The following is a 23,303-nucleotide window of genomic DNA, read 5'->3' as shown; positions in this document are numbered from 1 at the left end:
CACAGCGTTTACCCCCTCCCCCTGTAGGCGGCAACTACTTGATCACAGCACGGAAAAAAAAACGCCTGCGTGCGATCAGGTCTGAATCACCCCCCAATGAACAATGGTTTAGCTCACAAAATGGAAATCTGTGAGTTTAGAATAGGGATGGACATCAGAAACCGATGGTCAACAGCCCTCGATTTTCCGGATTCGATGGAAGTACTTTTTTAATCGAATACCGGGTTTGCGATGATTGCCAGCCATCAATGCTGCTTCCAATGCCAAGCCAATGACTGGCTGTTTAAATTAAGCTGTGGCCTGGAAGTGGTGTCCACAGCTCAGGTGCAAAGCTCCAGCTGGTTCTGCATATGTGCACAGTATAGCAACTGATGGTTGTGTCATTGCATGGTTATGATGCAATGGCTAGTAGCCATCGCATCACATTCTGGAAGCCTGGGCTTCCAATGTCCATCCCTAGTTTAGAATATAGAATTGTGTTAATGGGTTTTTACTTAAAAGAATAATTAATTATATGATATACCTGTAGTACAGTGGTGTAATAATTGTTATGGATTTTGATTCAAAATACAAAAGATTTAAAAGCCATGCAAATAAATTTTAATTATACTCGCCGACATTTTTGTGAATTGGCTATTTTTATCTGTCAATCATCACCATTTATATGTTTTGGTAAATCTCACGTCACTTTAAATAAGCTCCTGCTTAGCATTATGAAAAGTGGTAGGACTATGGGGGCAATTCAGACCTGTTCCGCTGCCATGTGATTTCGCACAGCTGGAGATCAGGTCCAAACTGCACATGCGTATTGAAACCGCACAGCTGCAAAGGGGATCGCCGGTCAACGACGGGTTTGTGCGAAGGATCCATTCGCACGGGCGTACGCAAGGAGATTGACAGGAAGAAGGCGTTTATGGGTGTCAACTGACCGTTTTCAGGGAGTGGTTGGAAAAACGCAGGCGTGTCCATGTGTTTGCAGGGAGGGTGTCTGACGTCAAATCCGGCCCCGGACAGGCTGATGTGATCGCAGCGGCTGAGTAAGTCCTGGGCTGCGCAGAGACTGCACAAAATCAGTTTGTGCAGCTCTGCTACACATGCGATCGCACACTTGCACAGCTAAAATACACTCCCCCTGCAGGCGGCAACTATCTGATCGCAGGGCTGCAAAAATCACTGCCCAGCGATCAGGTGTGAATTACCCCCTATGTCAGAGGTTCTCAAACTCGGTCCTCAGGACCCCACACAGTGCATGTTTTGCAGGTCTCCTCACAGAATCGCAAGTGAAATAATTAGCTCCACCTGTGGACCTTTTAAAATGTGTCAGTGAGTAATTAATACACCTGTGCACCTGCTGGGTTACCTGCAAAACATGCACTGTGTGGGCTCCCGAGGACCGAGTTTGAGAACCTCTGCCCTATGTTATTGGTAGAAGTGAAGTGGTCACTTTATTAAAGAGACGCTACAAGAAGTGATAATGGTTATTGGGACTACCCACCCAAATGAATAAATCCTTCATAACTCTAACCCCACCCAGTGATATATTATAATGGAGTGTCTCGCTGAGAGGAGCACTGCTAAACACTTTGATGAGAATACTTGGGTCTGTGGGAGCAAGAACAGGGGTAATAAAAGTAATCCAGTGTATTGTAAGCATGGTACTCCAAATTACAGATAAAAAAATATCCGCAAAATAGAAGCATTTTGGATGATACTGTTAAAAAAACAATTATGGGAGAATTATAACCATTTGTAATGTACAGAAGTGGATAATTATTTGCATGGATGACCTCTGAAGCTCAATTTTGACTATTTTATAATTGCCTATGTTCTAATTGAAAAAAACATTAATCTGGAAGTACGCAGAGGGGCAAGTAATCTTCAGCTGTAGAAAACTAATCAGTGTTCTAGACCAGTACTTCTCAAATCCAGTCCTCAGGGCACCCTGACAGTGCATGTTTTCCATATCTCCTTGCTGGAGTACAGGTATATTCATTACCGACGGACACATTTTACAAGATCCACAGGTGGTTCTAACTGATAACCGGGCACAATATCGACATGAATGTTATGTCTGCGTGCAACATGTCAACATACAGAAATTGTTGACATTGTCATAATATAGTAATATCGACATAGCATTTTAGTTTAAAAAAACAACCCTGATGTCGACATTTTGAATGTTGATGTGCATAATGTCGACACAATGAACATGTTGGCATACTGTTTATGTCGACATTCTGAACACGTTCAAATTCTGACCGATGATAACATACCAGACCACACCGCTTCTAATTATTTCACTTGTGAATCCATTTGACCTGGAAAACATGCATTGTTAAGGCACCCATACATCTAATCGCCAATTCTCCAAACCGCCAATAGGTGGCCAGTGATCCGTGGGGGAAATTAAACATATTAAGAATGCCTGATCTGCCAATCCTAATCCAGGGTAGGGAAATGGGATATTGCCACAATTTGTCAATAATAGTGGGGGCCTTTAGTGTGTCCCCGAGAGCTGGATTTGAGAAGCACTGCTCTAGAACAGTGTTTCTCAACCTCAAAGCTTTGGATGCTGGTTTATATGCCTCCAGGGAAACTAGCGACTACCTCATTTCCAGCACTCACCTCTTCCACTGTAGAATCTCCCTCTCAATGTAATCCACCATCCCTGGAAAGTCAAAGTTCTGGGGTTCCAAGCAAGATACTAGAAAGAGGCTGGAATCTTGCAGCCCAGTTCCGCCCAGTTGCTCCAGTGTTTTGCCCCTCAGGCCCAGCAGTGTCTGCCCTCTCCAGTAACTTTTTCCCTGCCGTCTTTTTTCTGTGTGTAGAGTAAGGTCAAGGTGAGTTTGCGCCACACAGAAGGGTCTCCCTAAATGTTTCAGGGCCACCAGAAGCTGCAGGTCTGCAGGGGTGATATATTCCCCAAATGTTACCACAAGACACTGCACAGTGTCAGGTTTAATGCTTTCTAGATATGTGGTGGAAAAGTCACCAGATTTGTACCCTTGGTAATCAAGAATCATCACGTTGGGCAAAGGTGGGTAAGTATATTGCCCGACGTCATGAGACCCCTCTTCTCCCTTAAAGTATGATTCCAAAAAACTAGGTGTGAATTGCTCTGTGTGGTGACAAAGAGACTGGGCCAGTGTGGTTTTTCCGGATCCCTGTGGCCCGATGATGGCAACAGTGAAGCTGAGTGACTCCGGAGTTGAAGATGTGTCAGGGACAGGTGTTCCGGAAGATCCATCTGCAGGTACCTCAGCTTCTGCCATTTCTACTCCTTCCAAGAAACATAAAAAACAGAGATTTGTAAACAAAAACAAAAAAAGAAAAGAATAGAGAAGAAGAAAAGACAGAGAAAATGATAAGAGGACGTACACATCAAGATACTGAGGATTCACCACGTAAATGCTAAAAGCAAAATGAAACACACACCATGTAGACACGCAGTGACACGTAGGGAGCACGAGGACAGCAAAGACAGGAAAACATTGGACCAAGAACAAATAACAAAGTGAACTGGAACACGGATATCAATGACGCGCACAGCCCAAACACTGCATGCAAACTGTAGCTAAGGTTTAAAGCCACTCAACATTACATACAATACAGAAAGTATAAAGCAGGGGTATGCACCAAGCGGACCTCCAGCTTCTGTGGAACTACACAACCCAGCATGTTCTGCCACAGTTTTGTTATTAGGGCATGCTAAAACTGGCAGGGCATGCTGGGATGTGTAGTTCCACAGTAGCTGAAGGGCTGCGTGTTGCATTCTCCCGGTGTAGTATGGCTGGTATAAAGGAGATAAAAAAAAGTAACAGGGGTTACAATGAGGCAACCACAATGCAGCAGTGTAAAGAGTAAGATGCACCAATAAGAGGCAGTAGAGGGAAGAGTAAGAGGCAATAGGGGGAAGAGTAAGAGGCAGAAAGGGGGAAGAGAAAGAGGCAGAAAGGGGGAAGAGTAAAAGGCAGAAAGGGGGAAGAGTAAAAGGCAGAAAGGGGGAAGAGAAAGAGGCAGAAAGGGGGAAGAGTAAAAGGCAGAAAGGGGGAAGAGTAAAAGGCAGAAAGGGGGAAGAGTAAAAGGCAGAAAGGGGGAAGAGTAAGAGGCAGAAAAGGGGAAGAGTAAGAGGCAGAAAAGGGGAAGAGAGAGAGGCAGAAAGGGGGAAGAGTAAGAGGCAGAAAAGGGGAAGAGTAAGAGGCAGAAAAGGGGAAGAGAGAGAGGCAGAAAGGGGGAAGAGTAAGAGGCAGAAAGGGGAAGAGTAAGAGGCAGAAAAGGGGAAGAGTAAGAGGCAGAAAAGGGGAAGAGTAAGAGGCAGAAAAGGGGAAGAGTAAGAGGCAGAAAGGGGAAGAGTAAGAGGCAGAAAGGGGGAAGAGAAAGAGGCAGAAAGGGGGAAGAGTAAGAGGCAGAAATGGGGAAGAGTAAGAGGCAGAAAAGGGGAAGAGTAAGAGGCAGAAAGGGGGTAGAGTAAGAGGCAGAAAAGGGGAAGCGTAAGAGGCAGAAAGGGGAAGAGTAAGAGACAGAAAGGGGGAAGAGTAAGAGGCAGAAAAGGGGAAGCGTAAGAGGCAGAAAGGGGAAGAGTAAGAGACAGAAAGGGGGAAGAGTAAGAGGCAGAAAAGGGGAAGAGTAAGAGGCAGAAAGTGGTAGAGTAAGAGGCAGAAAAGGGGAAGAGTAAGAGGCAGAAAGGGGGAAGAGTATGAGGCAGAAAAGGGGAAGAGTAAGAGACAGAAAGGGGGAAGAGTAAGAGGCAGAAAGGGGAAGAGTAAGAGGCAGAAAAGGGGAAGAGTAAGAGGCAGAAAGGGGGTAGAGTAAGAGGCAGAAAGGGGAAGAGTAAGAGGCAGAAAAGGGGAAGAGTAAGAGGCAGAAAGGGGAAGAGTAAGAGGCAGAAAGGGGGAAGAGTAAGAGGCAGAAAGGGGGAAGAGTAAGAGGCAGAAAGGAGGAAGAGTAAGAGGCAGAAAGGGGAAGAGTAAGAGGCAGAAAGGGGGAAGAGTAAGAGGCAGAAAGGGGAAGAGTAAGAGGCAGAAAGGGGGAAGAGTAAGAGGCAGAAAGGGGAAGAGTAAGAGGCAGAAAGGGGGAAGAGTAAGAGGGTACAACAATAAGTTTATAACGGTAAATATAAACAAAACTGAATGGGTTTATGGGTGACAACGACACTGCAGCGTGAAGAAGAGAAAGGAAGGATCCCATCAGCAAGGTGATATATAACAATAGGGAAAGGGGTCAGTTACAAAAAGGCAGCATGATGAAGGGTAACCTGGGCCTACTGTAAGTGACCATAATAATACAATATGATTTACAGGGGTCACAATAAAACAACAGGAAAGAAAGTATGTGCCAAGGACCATGGAGAGCGGCTGGGGCGGGGAAGGCTGCAGAATACTAGGGACCAGGTGCACAAGGGAACTGGGGTACAGTGGGTGTAGGGAGGGGGCTAACTCTCCCACAATGGGTGAGTGCTATACACAGGAGGTCACACTGAGACAGTGACATTACAATGAGTACATGCATTATACTTGCCTGCTGCACAGAATCGATGCTACAAGCAGGAGCGAATATATAGTAATGCCAGTCCTCTGGTCTCTGCTCTGCTGGCTGTATGTACAGTATATGTAATGAGTGTCAGCTCCCTGGCCTGTGCTGGATGTGTGTGTAGAGTGTCAGCTCCCTGGCCTGTACTGGATGTGCGTATAGAGTGTCAGCTCCCTGGCCTGTACTGGATGTGTATATAGAGTGTCAGCTCCCTGGCCTGTGCTGGATGTGTGTATAGAGTGTCAGCTCCCTGGCCTGTACTGGATGTGTATATAGAGTGTCAGCTCCCTGGCCTGTGCTGGATGTGTGTATAGAGTGTCAGCTCCCTAACCTGTGCTGCTGCTGGGACCCTGTGTATATACAGTGCCAGGCCTGTGCTGTGTGTATCAGGCCGGAGAGGAGGAGGCGATGACTCTGCAGAGAGGAGGGAGGACACTCGGGCACGTCAGGAGGAGGGGGTGGGAGAGATCAGAGAGAGAGAAGCCGAAGGACACACAACAACCAGGCCGGGTGTATGTGCTGCTGCCTGAGGACATCCGGGCCCTGACACCGAGGGGCTTCCACCCCCACCCGGCAACATACTGCACCTATATAACCAGTGAGGAAAGGGGGACCCCTGCCCCATTCTCCCCTCCCACCTACATGAAGTCTACCCCTTATCCCTCCATGCTGCACAGGAACCTGTATCACATCTCCCCATCATATAACACACACACACGTATGTATGTATGTATGTATGTATGTATGTATGTGTGTGTGTGTGTGTGTATATATATACACACACAAACACTGCTGTGATTTATTGCACCCCACATATACATTCTGCTATACTTTATCTCTCCTATAATACACCCCCTGCCCTCTGATTCTCACCCTGCACCTCTTCCAATGATAGTATAATCATCCATACACCCCGTTTATTACTCCTTGCACCACATCATTCTATAATGTATAATATAATGTATACATAATTATAATATAGTATATAATATACTACACGTCATCAGCCTGCTATACAAAATAATGTTGTATTTCCCTGCATTTTGTTATATAATAATCTGATACACATCCTGATTTAGCTTATCCTTTAGGCCGCATGACAAATCCTTCAATATGTACAGTATATCTTACATATTTAGCTAATGTGTCCACCTTTATCCGTAGACCCCACCCCGTCCCCTCCCTCTTATACTTACAAGTCTTCCTATCCTCTCCTGCAGGATGGCTGGCATATCTCCATCTCCTGCAGTGGCATATCTATGCTTAATATATCCTAAAATATTTCATAGTTACCCTATATTATGTTTCCTATCGTTTGTTATTACACCCATCTCCATTCTTCACCCACTATTCCACAGATGACATTCTCCAAGTGTATGATAACGTTGAAAGCACATCCATGATGGGTGGTGGTCATCTCACTAAGCTTGCCAACCCTGCCTTTCTATCCCAATGCTTGTGTTGCGCCATATATCCTAATGCTGCCTACAAATACAACCCTTTTTTCCTGTCCCCTACAGGTTATGGAAACATTCAGCGAGCTGAGCTTGTCTGATGGAGAACTGAGAACACCTGACACTGAGAACAAGCTATCTGTCCATTCGGAAGACTCACCTCCAGAGGACTGCTGGGATTTTTCTGTTGCTGTTGCAGGAGGTCCAGGTGTTGGTAAAACTGTTTTGATACAGGCCCTTCTGGGTCTCGCGGAAAATGACCAGCATTCTAGAGCTACCTTCCTTCGTCATAACCGGCCTGGTGGCCCATTACTGTATCTGCACCCTTCCCACCCAGGTCTGACTCTCTGGGAGCTGCCGTTGGATGACGGGTCTCCTGAAAAGTGGATTCCTGAGGCTGATCTGCTGCTTCTGGTCACCGATGGCCAGTTCTCACAGGCTCATGTTGATCTGGCTTGCAGTGCGCTTACTCAGGGGAAAAGATTCTGCTTAGTGCGCACTAAGGTGGACTGTGACTTGCATACCCTGAAGAGGAGGATGAAGGAAGAGTACACCAGGGTGGAAGTGCTGTCAGTGCTACGTACGGTCACTCTGATGCCGTTTGATAGAATGACAGAAAAGGAGGCTCTACCTCTCTTTTTGGTATCTGGGTTTGAGCCATGTAAACTGGACACTCCTGGTTTGAAGGCGGAAATAGAGAAGACATCAAAAGTGCTCGGCAGGTAAGAAGCCAAACTGGTGTTTTTTTTATCTTTTTTAACTTAGCGAGAAAGGTGAAGGTTACAACAACTGACCACGGGTAAGGAAGAGTAAATATGCTCTGACAGGTGTAGGTGCACTATGAGCCTAATTCTGAGTTATGGCCGTCATTTGGGTAAATTTGCTACGGTGGGAGTATTTTAGAACTGGTGATGTTGCTCATAGCAACCAATCAGATTCTACTTAACATTTATCTTGCTGCTTGTAGAAGAATAATAGATAGAATTTGATTGGTTGGGCAACAGTTCTAAAAAACTCCCACCTTAGTAAATTTATCCCATTGCATAATTTGCTGCAGTTGCCTCTGCATCTTTGCCGCTATGGAGCCTTTCCTCTGGTGTACAGTCATACTTAGCAATGGGCAAGGACTGAGTTGCCGCTTGCAGTGCCTATAGACCTTACATTGCTGCTCCAATACTTGCACCTGCCCTTTGGGGTTCAGTTTCTCTGTCCGAGTATGACCTCCTGTGTCAGCGGCTGTGCATCTCTGTACGCAACTGTTATCAGTGACTGTACACAACAGCCTGCGACACTCCCATTAGACGCAACATCTTCCTGCGTCTCTTTAGCCACCCCCGTTACCTCCCAGTCACCATCCAGTAGCTAATATTTGCAACTGTGCATCCAAATCTGTACTGCGACTCTGTACGTACAAAATCAGAACGCATTGTGCAGAGAAAAAACATTAGCATTTTGCGTGAATATCAGAATAGAGCCAACTCAGGCTCCATTCTAATATTTTGATCACCAGATCTGTGCAGTGTAAACCCCAGTATCCCAATCAAGAGTATACTGGTTATTTCTCTGACGTCCTAGTGGATGCTGGGAACTCCGAAAGGACTATGGGGAATAGCGGCTCCGCAGGAGACTGGGCACAACTAAAGAAAGCTTTTAGGTCACCTGGTGTGCACTGGCTCCTCCCACTATGACCCTCCTCCAAGCCTCAGTTAGATTTTGTGCCCGGCCGAGGTTGGATGCACACTAGGGGCTCTCCTGAGCTTCTAGAAAGAAAGTATATAATTAGGTTTTTTATTTTACAGTGAGACCTGCTGGCAACAGGCTCACTGCAGCGAGGGACTAAGGGGAGAAGAAGCGAACCTACCTGCTTGCAGCTAGCTTGGGCTTCTTAGGCTACTGGACACCATTAGCTCCAGAGGGATCGACCGCAGGACCCGTCCTTGGTGTTCGTTCCCGGAGCCGCGCCGCCGTCCCCCTTACAGAGGAAAATCGGCGGCAGAAGACTTCAGTCTTCACCAAGGTAGCGCACAGCACTGCAGCTGTGCGCCATTGCTCCTCATGCACACTTCACACTCCGGTCACTGAGGGTGCAGGGCGCTAGGGGGGGGCGCCCTGAGCAGCAATAAAAACACCTTGGCTGGCAAAAATATCACAATATATAGCCCCAGAGGCTATATATGTGATAATTACCCCTGCCAAAATCCATAAAAAAGCGGGAGAAAAGTCTGCGAAAAAGGGGCGGAGCTATCTCCTTCAGCACACTGGCGCCATTTCTCCTTCACAGATCCGCTGGAAGGAAGCTCCCTGGCTCTCCCCTGCAGTCTACACTACAGAAAAGGGTAAAAAAGAGAGGGGGGGCACTAAATTTAGGCGCAGTATATATAACAGCAGCTATAGGGGACATAACTCAGTTAGTCCCTGCATTATATAGCGCTCTGGTGTGTGCTGGCATACTCTCACTCTGTCTCCCCAAAGGGCTTTTGTGGGTCCTGTCCTCTGTTAGAGCATTCCTTGTGTGTGTGCGGTGTGTCGGTACGGCTGTGTCGACATGTTTGATGAGGATAATGATGTGGAGGCGGAGCAGATGCCTATAGAAGGGATGTCACCCCCTGCGGGGCAGACACCTGAGTGGATGGACTTATGGAAGGAATTGCGTGCACGTGTCGACTCCTTACACAAAAAATTTGACGACATGCCAAATGCGGGACAGCCGGCTTCTCAGCTCGTGCCTGTCCAGGCGTCTCAAAGGCCATCGGGGGCTCTAAAACGCCCGCTACCTCAGATGGCAGACGCGAATGTCGACACGGATACTGACACCAGTGTCGACGACGATGAGTCTAGTCTAATGTCCACTAAGGCCATTCGTTGCATGATTGAAGCAATGAAAGAGGTGTTACAAATTTCTGATATAAATCCAGGTACCACTAAAAAGGGTATTATGTTTGGGGGGAAAAAAATTACCCGTAGTTTTTCCCCCATCAGAAGAATTAAATGAAGTGTGTGAAGAAGCGTGGGCTTTCCCTGATAAAAGATTGGTAATCTCTAAGAAGTTACTAATGGCGTTCCCTTTCCCGCCAGAGGATAGGTCACGTTGGGAGACACCCCCTAGGGTGGATAAAGCGCTCACACGTTTGTCTAAAAAGGTGGCACTACCGTCTCCGGATACGGCCGCCCTCAAGGAACCTGCTGATGGAAAGCAGGAGGCGATCCTGAAGTCTGTATATACACACTCAGGCATTATACTTAGACCAGCTATTGCGTCAGCATGGATGTGCAGTGCTGCCGCTGCGTGGTCAGATTCCCTGTCAGAAAATATTGACACCCTAGACAGGGACACTATTCTGCTGACCATAGAGCATATAAAAGACTCAGTCTTATACATGAGAGATGCACAGAGGGAGATCTGCCGGCTGGCATCTAAAATAAGTGCATTGTCCATTTCTGCTAGGAGAGGCTTATGGACTCGCCAGTGGACAGGGGATGCAGATTCAAAAAGGCACATGGAAGGCCTTATAAGGGTGAGGAGTTATTTGGGGATGGTCTCTCGGACCTAGTTTCCACAGCAACTGCTGGGAAGTCAGCATTTTTACCCCATGTTCCCTCACAGCCTAAAAAGGTGCCGTTTTATCAGGTACAGTCCTTTCGGACTCAGAAAAACAGGCGTGGAAAAGGCGGGTCCTTTCTGTCCAGAGGCAGAGGTAGGGGAAAAAGGCTGCAACAAACAGCAGGTTCCCAGGAGCAAAAGTCCTCCCCCGCTTCTTCCGTGTCCGCCGCATGATGATGGGGCTCCACAGGCGGAGCCAGGTACGGTGGGGGGCCGCCTCAAAAATTTCAGCGATCAGTGGGCTCGCTCACAGGTGGATCCCTGGATCCTGCAAATAGTATCTCAAGGGTACAAACTGGAATTCGAGGCGTCTCCACCCCACCGGTTCCTAAAATCTGCCTTGCCGATTACTCCTTCAGACAGGGAGGCTGTGCTAGCGGCAATTCACAAGCTGTATTCCCAGCAGGTGATAATCAAGGTGCCCCTACTTCAACAAGGACGGGGTTACTATTCCACACTGTTTGTGGTACCGAAACCGGACGGTTCGGTTAGACCCATTTTAAATTTGAAATCCTTGAACACATACATAAAAAAATTCAAGTTCAAGATGGAATCGCTCAGGGCGGTTATTGCAAGCCTGGACGAGGGGGATTACATGGTATCCCTGGACATCAAGGATGCTTACCTGCATGTCCCCATTTACTATCCTCACCAGGAGTACCTCAGATTTGTGGTACAGGATTGCCATTACCAATTCCAGACGCTGCGTTTGGACTCTCCACGGCACCGAGGGTGTTTACCAAGGTAATGGCGGAAATGATGATACTCCTTCGAAGAAAGGGAGTTTTAATTATCCCGTACTTGGACGATCTCCTAATAAAGGCGAGGTCCAAGGAGCAGTTGTTGGTGGGAGTAGCACTATCTCAGGAGGTGCTACACTAGCACGGTTGGATTCTGAATATTCCAAAATCACAGCTGGTTCCGACGACACGTCTACTGTTCCTGGGTATGATTCTGGATACAGTCCAGAAAAAAGTGTTTCTCCCGGAGGAGAAAGCCAAGGAGCTGTCATCTCTAGTCAGAGACCTCCTGAAACCAAAACAGGTATTGGTGCATCACTGCACGCGGGTCCTGGGAAAGATGGTGGCTTCTTACGAAGCAATTCCTTTCGGCAGGTTCCATGCCAGACTCTTTCAGTGGGACCTGTTGGACCAATGGTCCGGATCGCATCTTCAGATGCATCGCCTAATAAATATTTTGGAAAATGCCCTAAGTCAGGCAAAATCCCTGCTTCTACACTAGCCGGTACTGATCCAGTCAGACAACATCACGGCAGTCGCCCATGTAAATCGACAGGGCGGCACAAGAAGCAGGATGGCAATGGCAGAAGCCACAAGGATTCTCCGATGGGCGGAAAATCACGTACTAGCACTGTCAGCAGTGTTCATTCCGGGAGTGGCAAAAAACTAGAGAGATATTGCGCCAGGTCAAGGGACCCTCAGGCGATAGCTGTGGACGCTCTAGTGACACCGTGGGTGTACCAGTCAGTTTATGTGTTCCCTCCTCTGCCTCTCATACCAAGGGTACTGAGAATAATAAGAAAACGAGGAGTAAGAACAATACTCGTGGTTCCGGATTGGCCAAGACGAGCGTGGTACCCGGAACTTCAAGAGATGATCTCAGAGGACCCATGGCCTCTGCCGCTCAGACAGGACCTGCTGCAGCAGGGGCCCTGTCTGTTCCAAGACTTACCGCGGCTGCGTTTGACGGCATGGCGGTTGAACGCCGGATCCTGAAGGAAAAGGGCATTCCGGAGGAAGTCTTTCCTACGCTGATTAAAGCCAGGAAAGATGTAACTGCAAAGCATTATCACCGCATATGGCGGAAATATGTTGCTTGGTGTGAGGCCAAAAAGGCCCCAACAGAGGAATTTCAACTAGGTCGATTTCTGCATTTCCTACAAGCAGGAGTGACTATGGGCCTGAAATTAGGCTCCATTAAGGTACAGATCTCGGCTCTGTCGATTTTCTTCCAGAAAGAACTAGCTTCACTACCTGAAGTTCAGACGTTTGTGAAAGGAGTGCTGCATATTCAGCCCCCGTTTGTGCCTCCAGTGGCACCTTGGGATCTCAACGTGGTGTTGGGTTTCTTAAAATCACATTGGTTTGAGCCACTTAAAACCGTGGATCTAAAATATCTCACGTGGAAAGTGGTCATGTTATTGGCCTTGGCTTCAGCCAGGCGTGTGTCAGAATTGGCAGCTTTGTCATGTAAAAGCCCTTATCTGATTTTCCATATGGATGGGGCGGAATTGAGGACTCGTCCCCAGTTTCTCCCTAAGGTGGTATCATCTTTTCACTTGAACCAACCTATTGTGGTGCCTGCGGCTACTAGGGACTTGGAGGATTCCAAGTTACTGGACGTAGTCAGGGCCTTGAAAGTTTATGTTTCCAGGACGGCTAGAGTCAGGAAAACTCTATGCACAGTTTTATCCTGTATGCACCCAACAAACTGGGTGCTCCTGCTTCTAAGCAGACTATTGCTCGCTGGATTTGTAGCACAATTCAGCTGGCGCATTCTGCGGCTGGACTGCCGCATCCTAAATCAGTAAAAGCCCATTCCACAAGGAAGGTGGGCTCATCTTGGGCGGCTGCCCGAGGGGTCTCGGCTTTACAACTTTGCCGAGCTGCTACTTGGTCAGGGGCAAACACGTTTGCATAATTCTACAAATTTGATACCCTGGCTGAGGAGGACCTTGAGTTCTCTCATTCGGTGCTGCAGAGTCATCCGCACTCTCCCGCCCGTTTGGGAGCTTTGGTATAATCCCCATGGTCCTTTCGGAGTTCCCAGCATCCACTAGGACGTCAGAGAAAATAAGATTTTACTCACCGGTAAATCTATTTCTCGTAGTCCGTAGTGGATGCTGGGCGCCCATCCCAAGTGCGGATTGTCTGCAATACTTGTACATAGTTATTGTTAACTAAAGGGTTATTGTTGAGCCATCTGTTGAGAGGCTCAGTTGTTTTCATACTGTTAAACTGGGTATAGTATCACGAGTTATACGGTGTGATTGGTGTGGCTGGTAAGAGTCTTACCCGGGATTCAAAATCCTTCCTTATTATGTCAGCTCGTCCGGGCACAGTGTCCTAACTGAGGCTTGGAGGAGGGTCATAGTGGGAGGAGCCAGTGCACACCAGGTGACCTAAAAGCTTTCTTTAGTTGTGCCCAGTCTCCTGCGGAGCCACTATTCCCCATGGTCCTTTCGGAGTTCCCAGCATCCACTATGGACTACGAGAAATAGATTTACCGGTGAGTAAAATCTTATTTTCTCTAACGTCCTAGTGGATGCTGGGGACTCCGTAAGGACCATGGGGAATAGACGGGCTCCGCAGGAGACTGGGCACTCTAAAGAAAGATTTAGTACTACCTGGTGTGCACTGGCTCCTCCCTCTATGCCCCTCCTCCAGACCTCAGTTAGAATCTGTGCCCGGCCAGAGCTGGGTGCTTTTAGTGGGCTCTCCTGAGCTTGCTAAGAAGAAAGTATTTTAGTTTAGGTTTTTTTATTTTCAGAGAGCTTCTGCTGGCAACAGACTCTCTGCTACGTGGGACTGAGGGGAGAGAAGCAAACCTACTAACTGCGGCTAGGTTGCGCTTCTTAGGCTACTGGACACCATTAGCTCCAGAGGGATCGAACACAGGTACCTAATCTTGATCGTCCGTTCCCGGAGCCGCGCCGCCGTCCCCCTCGCAGAGCCAGAAGTACAGAAGCAGCAGAAGCATGAAGACATCAAAATCGGCGGCAGAAGACTCCTGTCTTCACTTAAGGTAGCACACAGCACTGCAGCTGTGCGCCATTGATCTCGCAGCACACCCGCACACTCCGGTCACTGTAGGGTGCAGGGCGCAGGGGGGAGCGCCCTGGGCAGCAATTAAGGTACCTTTTGGCAAAATAACACATATATCCAGTCAGGCACTGGATATATGTTCGAGCCCCCGCCATTTTTTACACATAGAAGCGGGACAGAAGCCTGCCGCTGAGGGTGCGGGGCCTTCTTCCTCAGCACACCAGCGCCATTTTCTCTTCACAGCTCCGCTGGAAAGACGCTCCCCAGGCTCTCCCCTGCAGTATCCAGGTGCAAAAAGGGTAAAAAGAGAGGGGGGGCACTAATTATAGGCGCAAAACGATCACAAACAGCAGCTACTGGGTAATCACTAAGGTACAGTGTAATCCCTGGGTTATATAGCGCTGGGGTGTGTGCTGGCATACTCTCTCTTTGTCTCCCCAAAAGCCTTTGTGGGGTCCTGTCCTCAGTCAGAGCATTCCCTGTGTGTGTGCGGTGTGTCGGTACATCAGTGTCGACGTGTTTGATGAGGAAGGATATGTGGAGGCAGAACAAGTGCAGGTGAATGAGGTGTCGCCGCCGACGGTGCCGACACCTGATTGGATGGATATGTGGAAGGTGTTAAATGATAATGTAAGCTCCTTACATAACAGGTTGGATAAAGCTGTAGCCTTGGGACAGTCAGGGTCTCAACCCATGCCCGATCCTACAATGCAGAGGCCGTCAGGGTCTCACAAGCGCCCACTATCCCAGATGGTTGACACAGATGCCGACACGGAGTCTGACTCCAGTGTCGATGACGATGATGCAAAGTTGCAGCCTAAAATGACTAAAGCCATCCGCTACATGATTATAGCAATGAAGGATATATTGCACATATCAGAGGAAAACCCTGTCCCTGACAAGAGGGTTTATATGTATGGGGAGAAAAAGCAAGAAGTGACTTTTCCCCCTTCACATGAATTAAATGAATTATGTGTAAAAGCATGGGATTCCCCTGATAGGAAAGTAGTAATTTCCAAGAGATTACTGATGGCGTATCCTTTCCCGCCAACGGACAGGTTACGCTGGGAATCCTCCCCGAGGGTAGACAAGGCGTTGACACGCTTATCTAAGAAGGTGGCCCTGCCGTCTCAGGATACGGCCGCCCTAAAGGATCCTGCGGATAGAAAGCAGGAAGCTATCCTGAAGTCTGTTTATACACATTCTGGTACTCTACTGAGGCCAGCAATTGCTTCGGCCTGGATGTGTAGTGCTGTAGCAGCTTGGACTGATAATCTCTCGGAGGAGATAGATACCCTGGACAGGGACACTGTTCTACTGACCCTGGGACATATCAAGGACGCTGTCCTATATATGCGCGATGCCCAGAGGGACATTTGCCTGCTGGGCTCTAGAATAAACGCAATGTCCATTTCTGCCAGAAGGGTCTTATGGACTCGGCAATGGACAGGGGATGCCGACTCTAAAAAAACACATGAAGGTTTTGCCTTATAAGGGTGAAGAATTATTTGGGGATGGTCTCTCGGACCTAGTTTCCACTGCTACGGCAGGGAAGTCAAATTTCTTGCCTTATGTTCCCTCACAGCCGAAGAAAGCACCGTATTACCAAATGCAGTCCTTTCGTTCGCAAAAGAGCAAGAAAGTCAGAGGGGCATCTTTTCTTGCCAGAGGCAGGGGTAGAGGAAAAAAGCTGCACCATGCAGCTAGTTCCCAGGAACAAAAGTCCTCCCCGGCTTCCACTAAATCCACCGCATGACGCTGGGGCTCCACAGGCGGAGCCAGGAGCGGTGGGGGCGCGTCTCCGAAATTTCAGCCACCAGTGGGTTCGCTCACAGGTGGATCCTTGGGTTATACAAATTGTGTCTCAGGGATACAAGCTGGAGTTCGAGGTGACGCCCCCTCACCGTTACCTAAAATCGGCCTTGCCAGCTTCCCCCATGGAAAGGGAGGTAGTGCTGGCGGCAATTCACAAGCTATACCTCCAGCAGGTGGTAGTAAAGGTTCCCCTCCTTCAACAGGGAAGGGGTTACTATTCCACTATGTTTGTGGTACCGAAACCGGACGGTTCGGTCAGGCCCATCTTGAATTTAAAATCCCTGAATATTTATCTGAGGAAATTCAAGTTCAAAATGGAATCGCTCAGAGCGGTCATTGCAAGTCTGGAAGAGGGGGATTTCATGGTGTCTCTGGACATCAAGGATGCTTACTTGCATGTCCCCATTTATCCGCCTCATCAAGAGTACCTCAGGTTTGTGGTACAGGACTGTCATTACCAATTCCAGACGCTGCCGTTTGGCCTGTCCACGGCACCGAGAATATTTACCAAGGTGATGGCGGAGATGATGGTGCTCCTTCGGAAGCAAGGAGTTACAATTATCCCATACTTGGACGATCTCCTCATAAAGGCGAGGTCCAGGGAGCAATTACTGATCAGCGTAGCACACTCTCAGGAAGTGTTGCGGCAGCACAGCTGGATTCTGAATATTCCAAAGTCGCAGCTGATCCCTGCGAAGCGTCTGCCCTTCCTGGGCATGATTCTGGATACAGGCCAGAAGAAGGTATTTCTCCCGGAGGAGAAGGCTTAGGAGCTCGTGACTCTGGTCAGGGACCTCCTGAAGCCAAAACAGGTGTCGGTGCATCACTGCACGCGAGTCCTGGGAAAGATGGTGGCGTCATACGAAGCCATTCCCTTCGGCAGGTTCCATGCCAGGATTTTTCAGTGGGATCTGTTGGACAAGTGGTCCGGATCGCATCTTCAGATGCATCGGCTGATCACCCTGGCCCCCAGGGCCAGGGTGTCTCTTCTGTGGTGGCTGCAGAGGGCTCACTTCCTCGAGGGCCGCAGGTTCGGCATACAGGACTGGGTCCTGGTGACCACGGATTCAAGCCTCCGAGGTTGGGGGGCAGTCACTCAGGGAAGAAACTTCCAAGGGCTGTGGTCAAGTCAGGAGACTTGTCTGCACATAAATATCCTAGAACTAAGGGCCATATACAACGCCCTAAGCCAAGCGGAGCCTCTGCTTCGAGACCAACCAGTGCTGATTCAGTCAGACAACATCACTGCAGTGGCCCATGTCAACCGACAGGGCGGCACAAGAAGCAGGGTGGCGATGGCAGAAGCCACCAGGATTCTTCGTTGGGCGGAGAATCACGTGCAGGCACTGTCAGCAGTGTTCATTCCGCGGGTCGACAACTGGGAAGCAGACTTCCTCAGCAGACACGATCTCCACCCGGGAGAGTGGGGACTTCATCAAGAAGTCTTCACGCTGATTGCAAATCGATGGGAACTCCCACAGGTGGACATGATGGCGTCACGCCTCAACAAAAAGCTAAACAGGTATTGCGCCAGGTCAAGGGACCCTCAGGCGATAGCTGTGGACGCACTAGTAACACCATGGGTGTTCCAGTCGGTCTATGTGTTTCCTCCTCTTCCTCTCATACCCAAGGAGCTGAGAATTGTAAGAAAAAGAGGAGTGAGAACAATATTCATTGCTCCGGATTGGCCAAGAAGGACTTGGTACCCGGAACTGCAAGAAATGCTCACAGAGGACCCATGGCCTCTGCCTCTCAGACAGGACCTGTTACAACAAGGGCCCTGTCTGTTCCAAGAATTACCGCAGCTGCGTTTGACGGCATGGCGGTTGAACGCCGGATCCTAGCGGAAAAGGGCATTCCGGATGAAGTTATTCCTACGCTGATAAAGGCTAGGAAAGACGTGACTGCAAAACATTATCACCGTATATGGCGAAAATATGTTGCTTGGTGTGAGGCCAGGAAGGCCCCTACAGAGGAATTCCAGCTGTGTCGATTCCTGCACTTCCTGCAGTCAGGAGTGACAATGGGCCTAAAATTAGGGTCCATAAAGGTCCAGATTTCGGCCCTATCGATTTTCTTTCAAAAGGAACTGGCTTCACTGCCTGAGGTTCAGACGTTTGTTAAGGGAGTGCTGCATATTCAGCCCCCTTTTGTGCCACCAGTGGCACCTTGGGATCTTAACGTGGTCTTGGGGTTCCTGAAATCCCACTGGTTTTAGCCACTTAAGACCGTGGAGCTAAAGTATCTCACATGGAAAGTGGTCATGCTGTTGGCTTTAGCTTCGGCTAGGCGTGTGTCAGAATTGGCGGCTTTGTCATGTAAAAGCCCCTATCTGGTTTTTCATATGGACAGGGCAGAATTGCGGACTCGTCCGCAATTTCTACCAAAGGTTGTGTCTTCGTTTCATTTGAACCAACCTATTGTGGTGCCTGCGGCTACTCGTGACTTGGAGGATTCCAAGTTGCTGGACGTGGTCCGGGCTTTGAAGACTTATGTTAACAGAACGGCTGGAGTCAGGAAGACTGACTCGCTGTTTATCCTGTATGCATCCAACAAGCTGGGTGCTCCTGCTTCAAAGCAAACTATTGCGCGCTGGATCTGTAACACGATTCAGCAGGATCATTCTGCGGCAGGATTGCCGCATCCAAAATCAGTGAAAGCCCACTCCACAAGGAAGGTGGGCTCTTCTTGGGCGGCTGCCCGAGGGGTCTCGGCATTACAGCTTTGCCGAGCTGCTACTTGGTCGGGTTCAAACACTTTTGCAAAATTCTACAAATTCGATACCCTGGCTGAGGAGGACCTGGAGTTCTCTCATTCGGTGCTGCAGAGTCATCCGCACTCTTCCGCCCGTTTGGAGGCTTTGGTATAATCCCCATGGTCCTTACGGAGTCCCCAGCATCCACTAGGACGTTAGAGAAAATAAGATTTTACTCACCGGTAAATCTTTTTCTCGTAGTCCGTAGTGGATGCTGGGCGCCCGTCCACAGTGCGGACTTTCTGCAATACGTGTATATGGTTATTGCTTAATAAAGGGTTATGTTATATTGGCATCCTTTGGTTGATGCTATGTTGTTTGTTCACACTGTTAACTGGGTAAGGTTATCACAAGTTATACGGTGTGATTGGTGTGGCTCGTATGAGTCTTACCCTGGATTCCAAAATCCTTTCCTTGTAATGTCAGCTCTTCCGGGCACAGTTTCCTTAACTGAGGTCTGGAGGAGGGGCATAGAGGGAGGAGCCAGTGCACACCAGGTAGTACTAAATCTTTCTTTAGAGTGCCCAGTCTCCTGCGGAGCCCGTCTATTCCCCATGGTCCTTACGGAGTCCCCAGCATCCACTACGGACTACGAGAAAAAGATTTACCGGTGAGTAAAATCTTATTTTTTCTTCCATATATTACATTTCTGTTTACTGTACTCTCCACCCTTCCTTTTCCCCCCTCTCTTGCCTTTTTTCCTAGTTGCGTAACTCTACTTTTTATATCATATTTCATATCTTGCTTTTTTTAATTAATTCACGTTTCCATCTTTTATCCACAGACCACTGTGCCTTGCCCAACAAGGGTACGAGGTGATCGGCTATGAAGAGATTGCGGAGTTGCAGTCTGCGTTGGAGAGGGGAGGAATTTCGGAGATGGTCAGATTCATCCAGAGCAGTCTAGACTCTCTGTTAGACACACGGTTTGATCTTGCACTAATGGGTGGCAACCCAGGCTTCCGTCACTCTATTCTGAATTGCCTCCACGGGTTGACCAACGGGGAGAGTGGTGCGGCCCACGGTGGAAACCCCGAAAATCCAATTGAGTATCCTAGTCTAAAGTACCCAAAGGCCAGCTTGTGGGACCTTCCTGGAATGGAGAGCCTGGAATCTCAGCCGAAAAAGTACCTGGAGAGTGTGCACATCAGCCGCTACGACTTTACACTTCTGTTCCTCACCCCATGGCAGGAGGCTTCAAGTAGTTACAGATCACTGGTTCTAGAACTGAAGAAGGAGGGCAAAGACAGCGTCTTTATCCAAGACTGTGAGAATGAAGAGGCCCCACCAGGACCAATAAACAATGAAGTTTTCGTTCTATCTCCTGCTAAAGTTCCGGGGCCTGAATTTCATAGGTTATTGAGTCACCTAGAGAAGAGACTCTCCAGCCAGAAATTGCGCGCATTCTTCCTCTCGCTCCCAAACCTCTCAGCTGAAGTCATACAGAAGAAAAAAGAGGCACTCTCCCAGGAGGTTTGGAAGGTGGCATTGCTCTCCAGTCTGGTGGCCAGTGTACCGGTACCTGGATTAGGCATTGCATGTGACCTCTCCTTACTGACTGCACGTCTGGACACCTACCGCCAAGAGTTGGGGCTGGATGCTGATTCGCTTGCCAACTTGTCCCATAAGTGTGGGGTTCCAGTTCCCACTCTAATGCTGGAGATCCAGAGTCCTGCAGGGAAGGGGGTGACGCGTGAGCTTGTTGCGAAATTGCTGGGCACAGCCACTGGTATTGGGTTAGAAGTGGCAGGAGTGTTTTTGCACAGATTTCCTCTCTTGGGCCCCTTGGCCACTGGCGGAATTGCTTTCCACGCCAGCTATTTAGTATTGAGTCGATGTTTGGAGGCCATGTCTGAGGATGCCCAAAGAGTTCTAGCCAGAGCACTATCATCTGCTTAGCCATTAAATTCCATGAATAAACCTTATTGTTAAAGCATTTAATTAATTCAATTAATATTGCTGCTATGTACTTTTAGCAATGATAAAGGAAATATGCCATTTAGAGATCTACTGTCATCCACAGATAAGGCTTCCAGAATATATATCCCAACTTCTTCAGTCAGAAGCAAAGCTGCCAACTCTACTTGACCACCACACAATTAAGGACACTTTATTGGGTGGGCTGTTAATGGGTGAAACTCATCAAATGATGGGCCTAATTCAGTAAGGATTGCAGTTTCTGCTATAAAGCAGTTTCTGCAATCAAATAGTTGCCACCCAGAAATAGATAAAAAAACGGTCATCGTAAAAATTGCGAATGCATCGCAATATGCGGGCTGGTCGCAAATTCATATGCAATTACCGGAACATCAAAGATTTCTCTAACGTCCTAGTGGATGCTGGGGACTCCGTCAGGACCATGGGGGATAGCGGCTCCGCAGGAGACAGGGCACAAAAGCAAGCTTTTAGGATCACATGGTGTGTACTGGCTCCTCCCCCTATGACCCTCCTCCAAGCCTCAGTTAGGTTTTTGTGCCCGTCCGAGAAGGGTGCAATCTAGGTGGCTCTCTTAAAGAGTTGCTTAGAAAAAGTTTTTAGGTTCTTTATTTTCAGTGAGTCCTGCTGGCAACAGGCTCACTGCATCGAGGGACTTAGGGGAGAGAATTTCAACTCACCTGCGTGCAGGATGGATTGGATTCTTAGGCTACTGGACACCATTAGCTTCAGAGGGAGTCGGAACACAGGTCTCGCCCTGGGGTTCGTCCCGGAGCCGCGCCGCCGACCCCCTTGCAGATGCTGAAGATTGAAGAGGTCCGGAACCAGGCGGCAGAAGACTTTTCAGTCTTCCTCAGGTAGCGCACAGCACTGCAGCTGTGCGCCATTGTCTGTCAGCACACTTCCCACAGCGATCACGGAGGGTGCAGGGCGCGGGGGGGGGCGCCCTGGCAGCAATGTAGAATACCTGTATGGCGAAAAATACATCACATATAGCCCTTGAGGCTATATGGATGTATTTAACCCCTGCCAGACTTCACAATCTCCGGAGAAGAAGCCCGCCGAAAAGGGGGCGGGGCCTATTCTCCTCAGCACACAGCGCCATTTTCCCTCACAGAAAGGCTGAGGAGAAGGCTCCCAGGCTCTCCCCTGCACTGCACTACAGAAACAGGGTTAAAACAGAGAGGGGGGGCACTGATTTGGCGATATACATATATATTAAATGCTATATGGGAGGAACACTTATATAAGGGTTGTCCCTGTATAATTATAGTATTTTGGTGTGTGCTGGCAAACTCTCCCTCTGTCTCCCCAAAGGGCTAGTGGGTCCTGTCCTCTATCAGAGCATTCCCTATGTGTGTGCTGTATGTCGGTACGTGTGTGTCGACATGTATGAGGAAAATGTTGGTGAGGAGGCGGAGCAAATTGCCTGTAATGGTGATGTCACTCTCTAGGGAGTCGACACCGGAATGGATGGCTTACTTATGGAATTACGTGATAATGTCAACACGCTGCAAGTGGGTTGACGACATGAGACGCCCGGCGAACAAATTAGTACCGGTCCAGGCGTCTCAGACACCGTCAGGGGCTTGTAAAAACGCCCATTTACCTCAGTCGGTCGACATAGACCCAGACACGGACACTGATTTCAGTGTCGACGGTGAAGAAACAAACGTATTTTCCTTTAGGGCCACACGTTAAGGGCAATGAAGGAGGTGTTACATATTTCTGATACTCCAAGTACCACAAAGAAGGGTATTATGTGTGAGGTGAAAAAACTACCTGTAGTTTTTCCTGAATCAGATAAATTAAATGAAGTGTGTGATGATGCGTGGGTTTCCCCCGATAGAAAATTATTGGCGGTATACCCTTTCCCGCCAGAAGTTAAGGCGCATTGGGAAACACCCCTCAGGGTGGATAAGGCGCTCACATGCTTATCAGAAAAATATCCTAAAAAGTATACACACACATGCTGGTGTTATACTGTGACCAGCGATCGCCTCAGCCTGGATGTGCAGAGCTGAGGTGGCTTGGTCGGATTCCCTGACTAAAAATATTGATACCCTTGACAGGGACAGTATTTTATTGACTATAGAGCATTTAAAGGATGCATTTCTATATATACGAGATGCGCAGAGGGATATTTGCACTCTGGCATCAAGAGTAAATGCGATGTCCATATCTGCAAGAAGATGTTTATGGACACGACAGTGGTCAGGGGATGCAGATTCCAAACGGCACAAAGATGTATTGCCGTATAAAAGGGGAGGAGTTATTTGGAGTCGGTCCATGGGACCTGGTGGCCACGGCAACTGCTGGAAGATCCACCGTTTTTTACCCTAAGTCACATCTCTGCAGAAAAAGACACCGTCTTTTCAGCCTCAGTCTTTTCGTCCCTATAAGATATCTGCCCAGGGATAGAGGAAAGGG

General features: G+C 48.5%; 2 protein-coding genes across 5 annotated transcripts in view; one reads left to right on the top strand and one right to left on the bottom strand.

Annotated features, from left to right (window-relative positions):
* LOC134966032 (uncharacterized) overlaps nt 1-23,303 on the bottom strand; it is an 81,057-nt gene that overhangs the window by 8,944 nt on the left and 48,810 nt on the right. For 2 of the 4 annotated variants that reach the window (XM_063942490.1, XM_063942487.1), the window contains exon 2: nt 2,626-3,280. In XM_063942490.1, the coding sequence (XP_063798560.1) occupies nt 2,626-3,272 (647 nt within the window). In that variant the 5' untranslated portion in view covers nt 3,273-3,280. Of the gene's footprint in view, nt 1-2,625; nt 3,281-5,517; nt 5,989-23,303 lie in introns of those variants that run through there. The other 2 variants (XM_063942488.1, XM_063942489.1) reach the window with 2 other exon arrangements.
* Nucleotides 5,993-21,272, top strand: LOC134966031 (interferon-inducible GTPase 5-like). The gene is made up of 3 exons (XM_063942486.1): nt 5,993-6,127; nt 7,050-7,705; nt 19,724-21,272. Exons 2-3 carry the CDS (start codon nt 7,053-7,055, stop codon nt 20,835-20,837), a joined length of 1,767 nt encoding a protein of 588 aa, XP_063798556.1. The 5' UTR covers nt 5,993-6,127; nt 7,050-7,052; the 3' UTR covers nt 20,838-21,272.

Source organism: Pseudophryne corroboree, chromosome 10, assembly GCF_028390025.1.
Source record: "Pseudophryne corroboree isolate aPseCor3 chromosome 10, aPseCor3.hap2, whole genome shotgun sequence".
NCBI lineage: Eukaryota > Metazoa > Chordata > Amphibia > Anura > Myobatrachidae > Pseudophryne > Pseudophryne corroboree.
Note: the sequence above shows the minus strand (reverse complement) of the source record. Positions and strands in the feature narration are given on the sequence as shown.

Bases quoted from the DNA above. Each gene is read 5' to 3' on its own strand.
- LOC134966031 (XM_063942486.1), top strand. From the start codon at position 7,053: ATGGAAACATTCAGCGAGCTGAGCTTGTCTGATGGAGAACTGAGAACA. The intron at 7,706-19,723 runs GTAAGAAGCCAA...TTTTATCCACAG, and splicing joins ACATCAAAAGTGCTCGGCAG to ACCACTGTGCCTTGCCCAAC.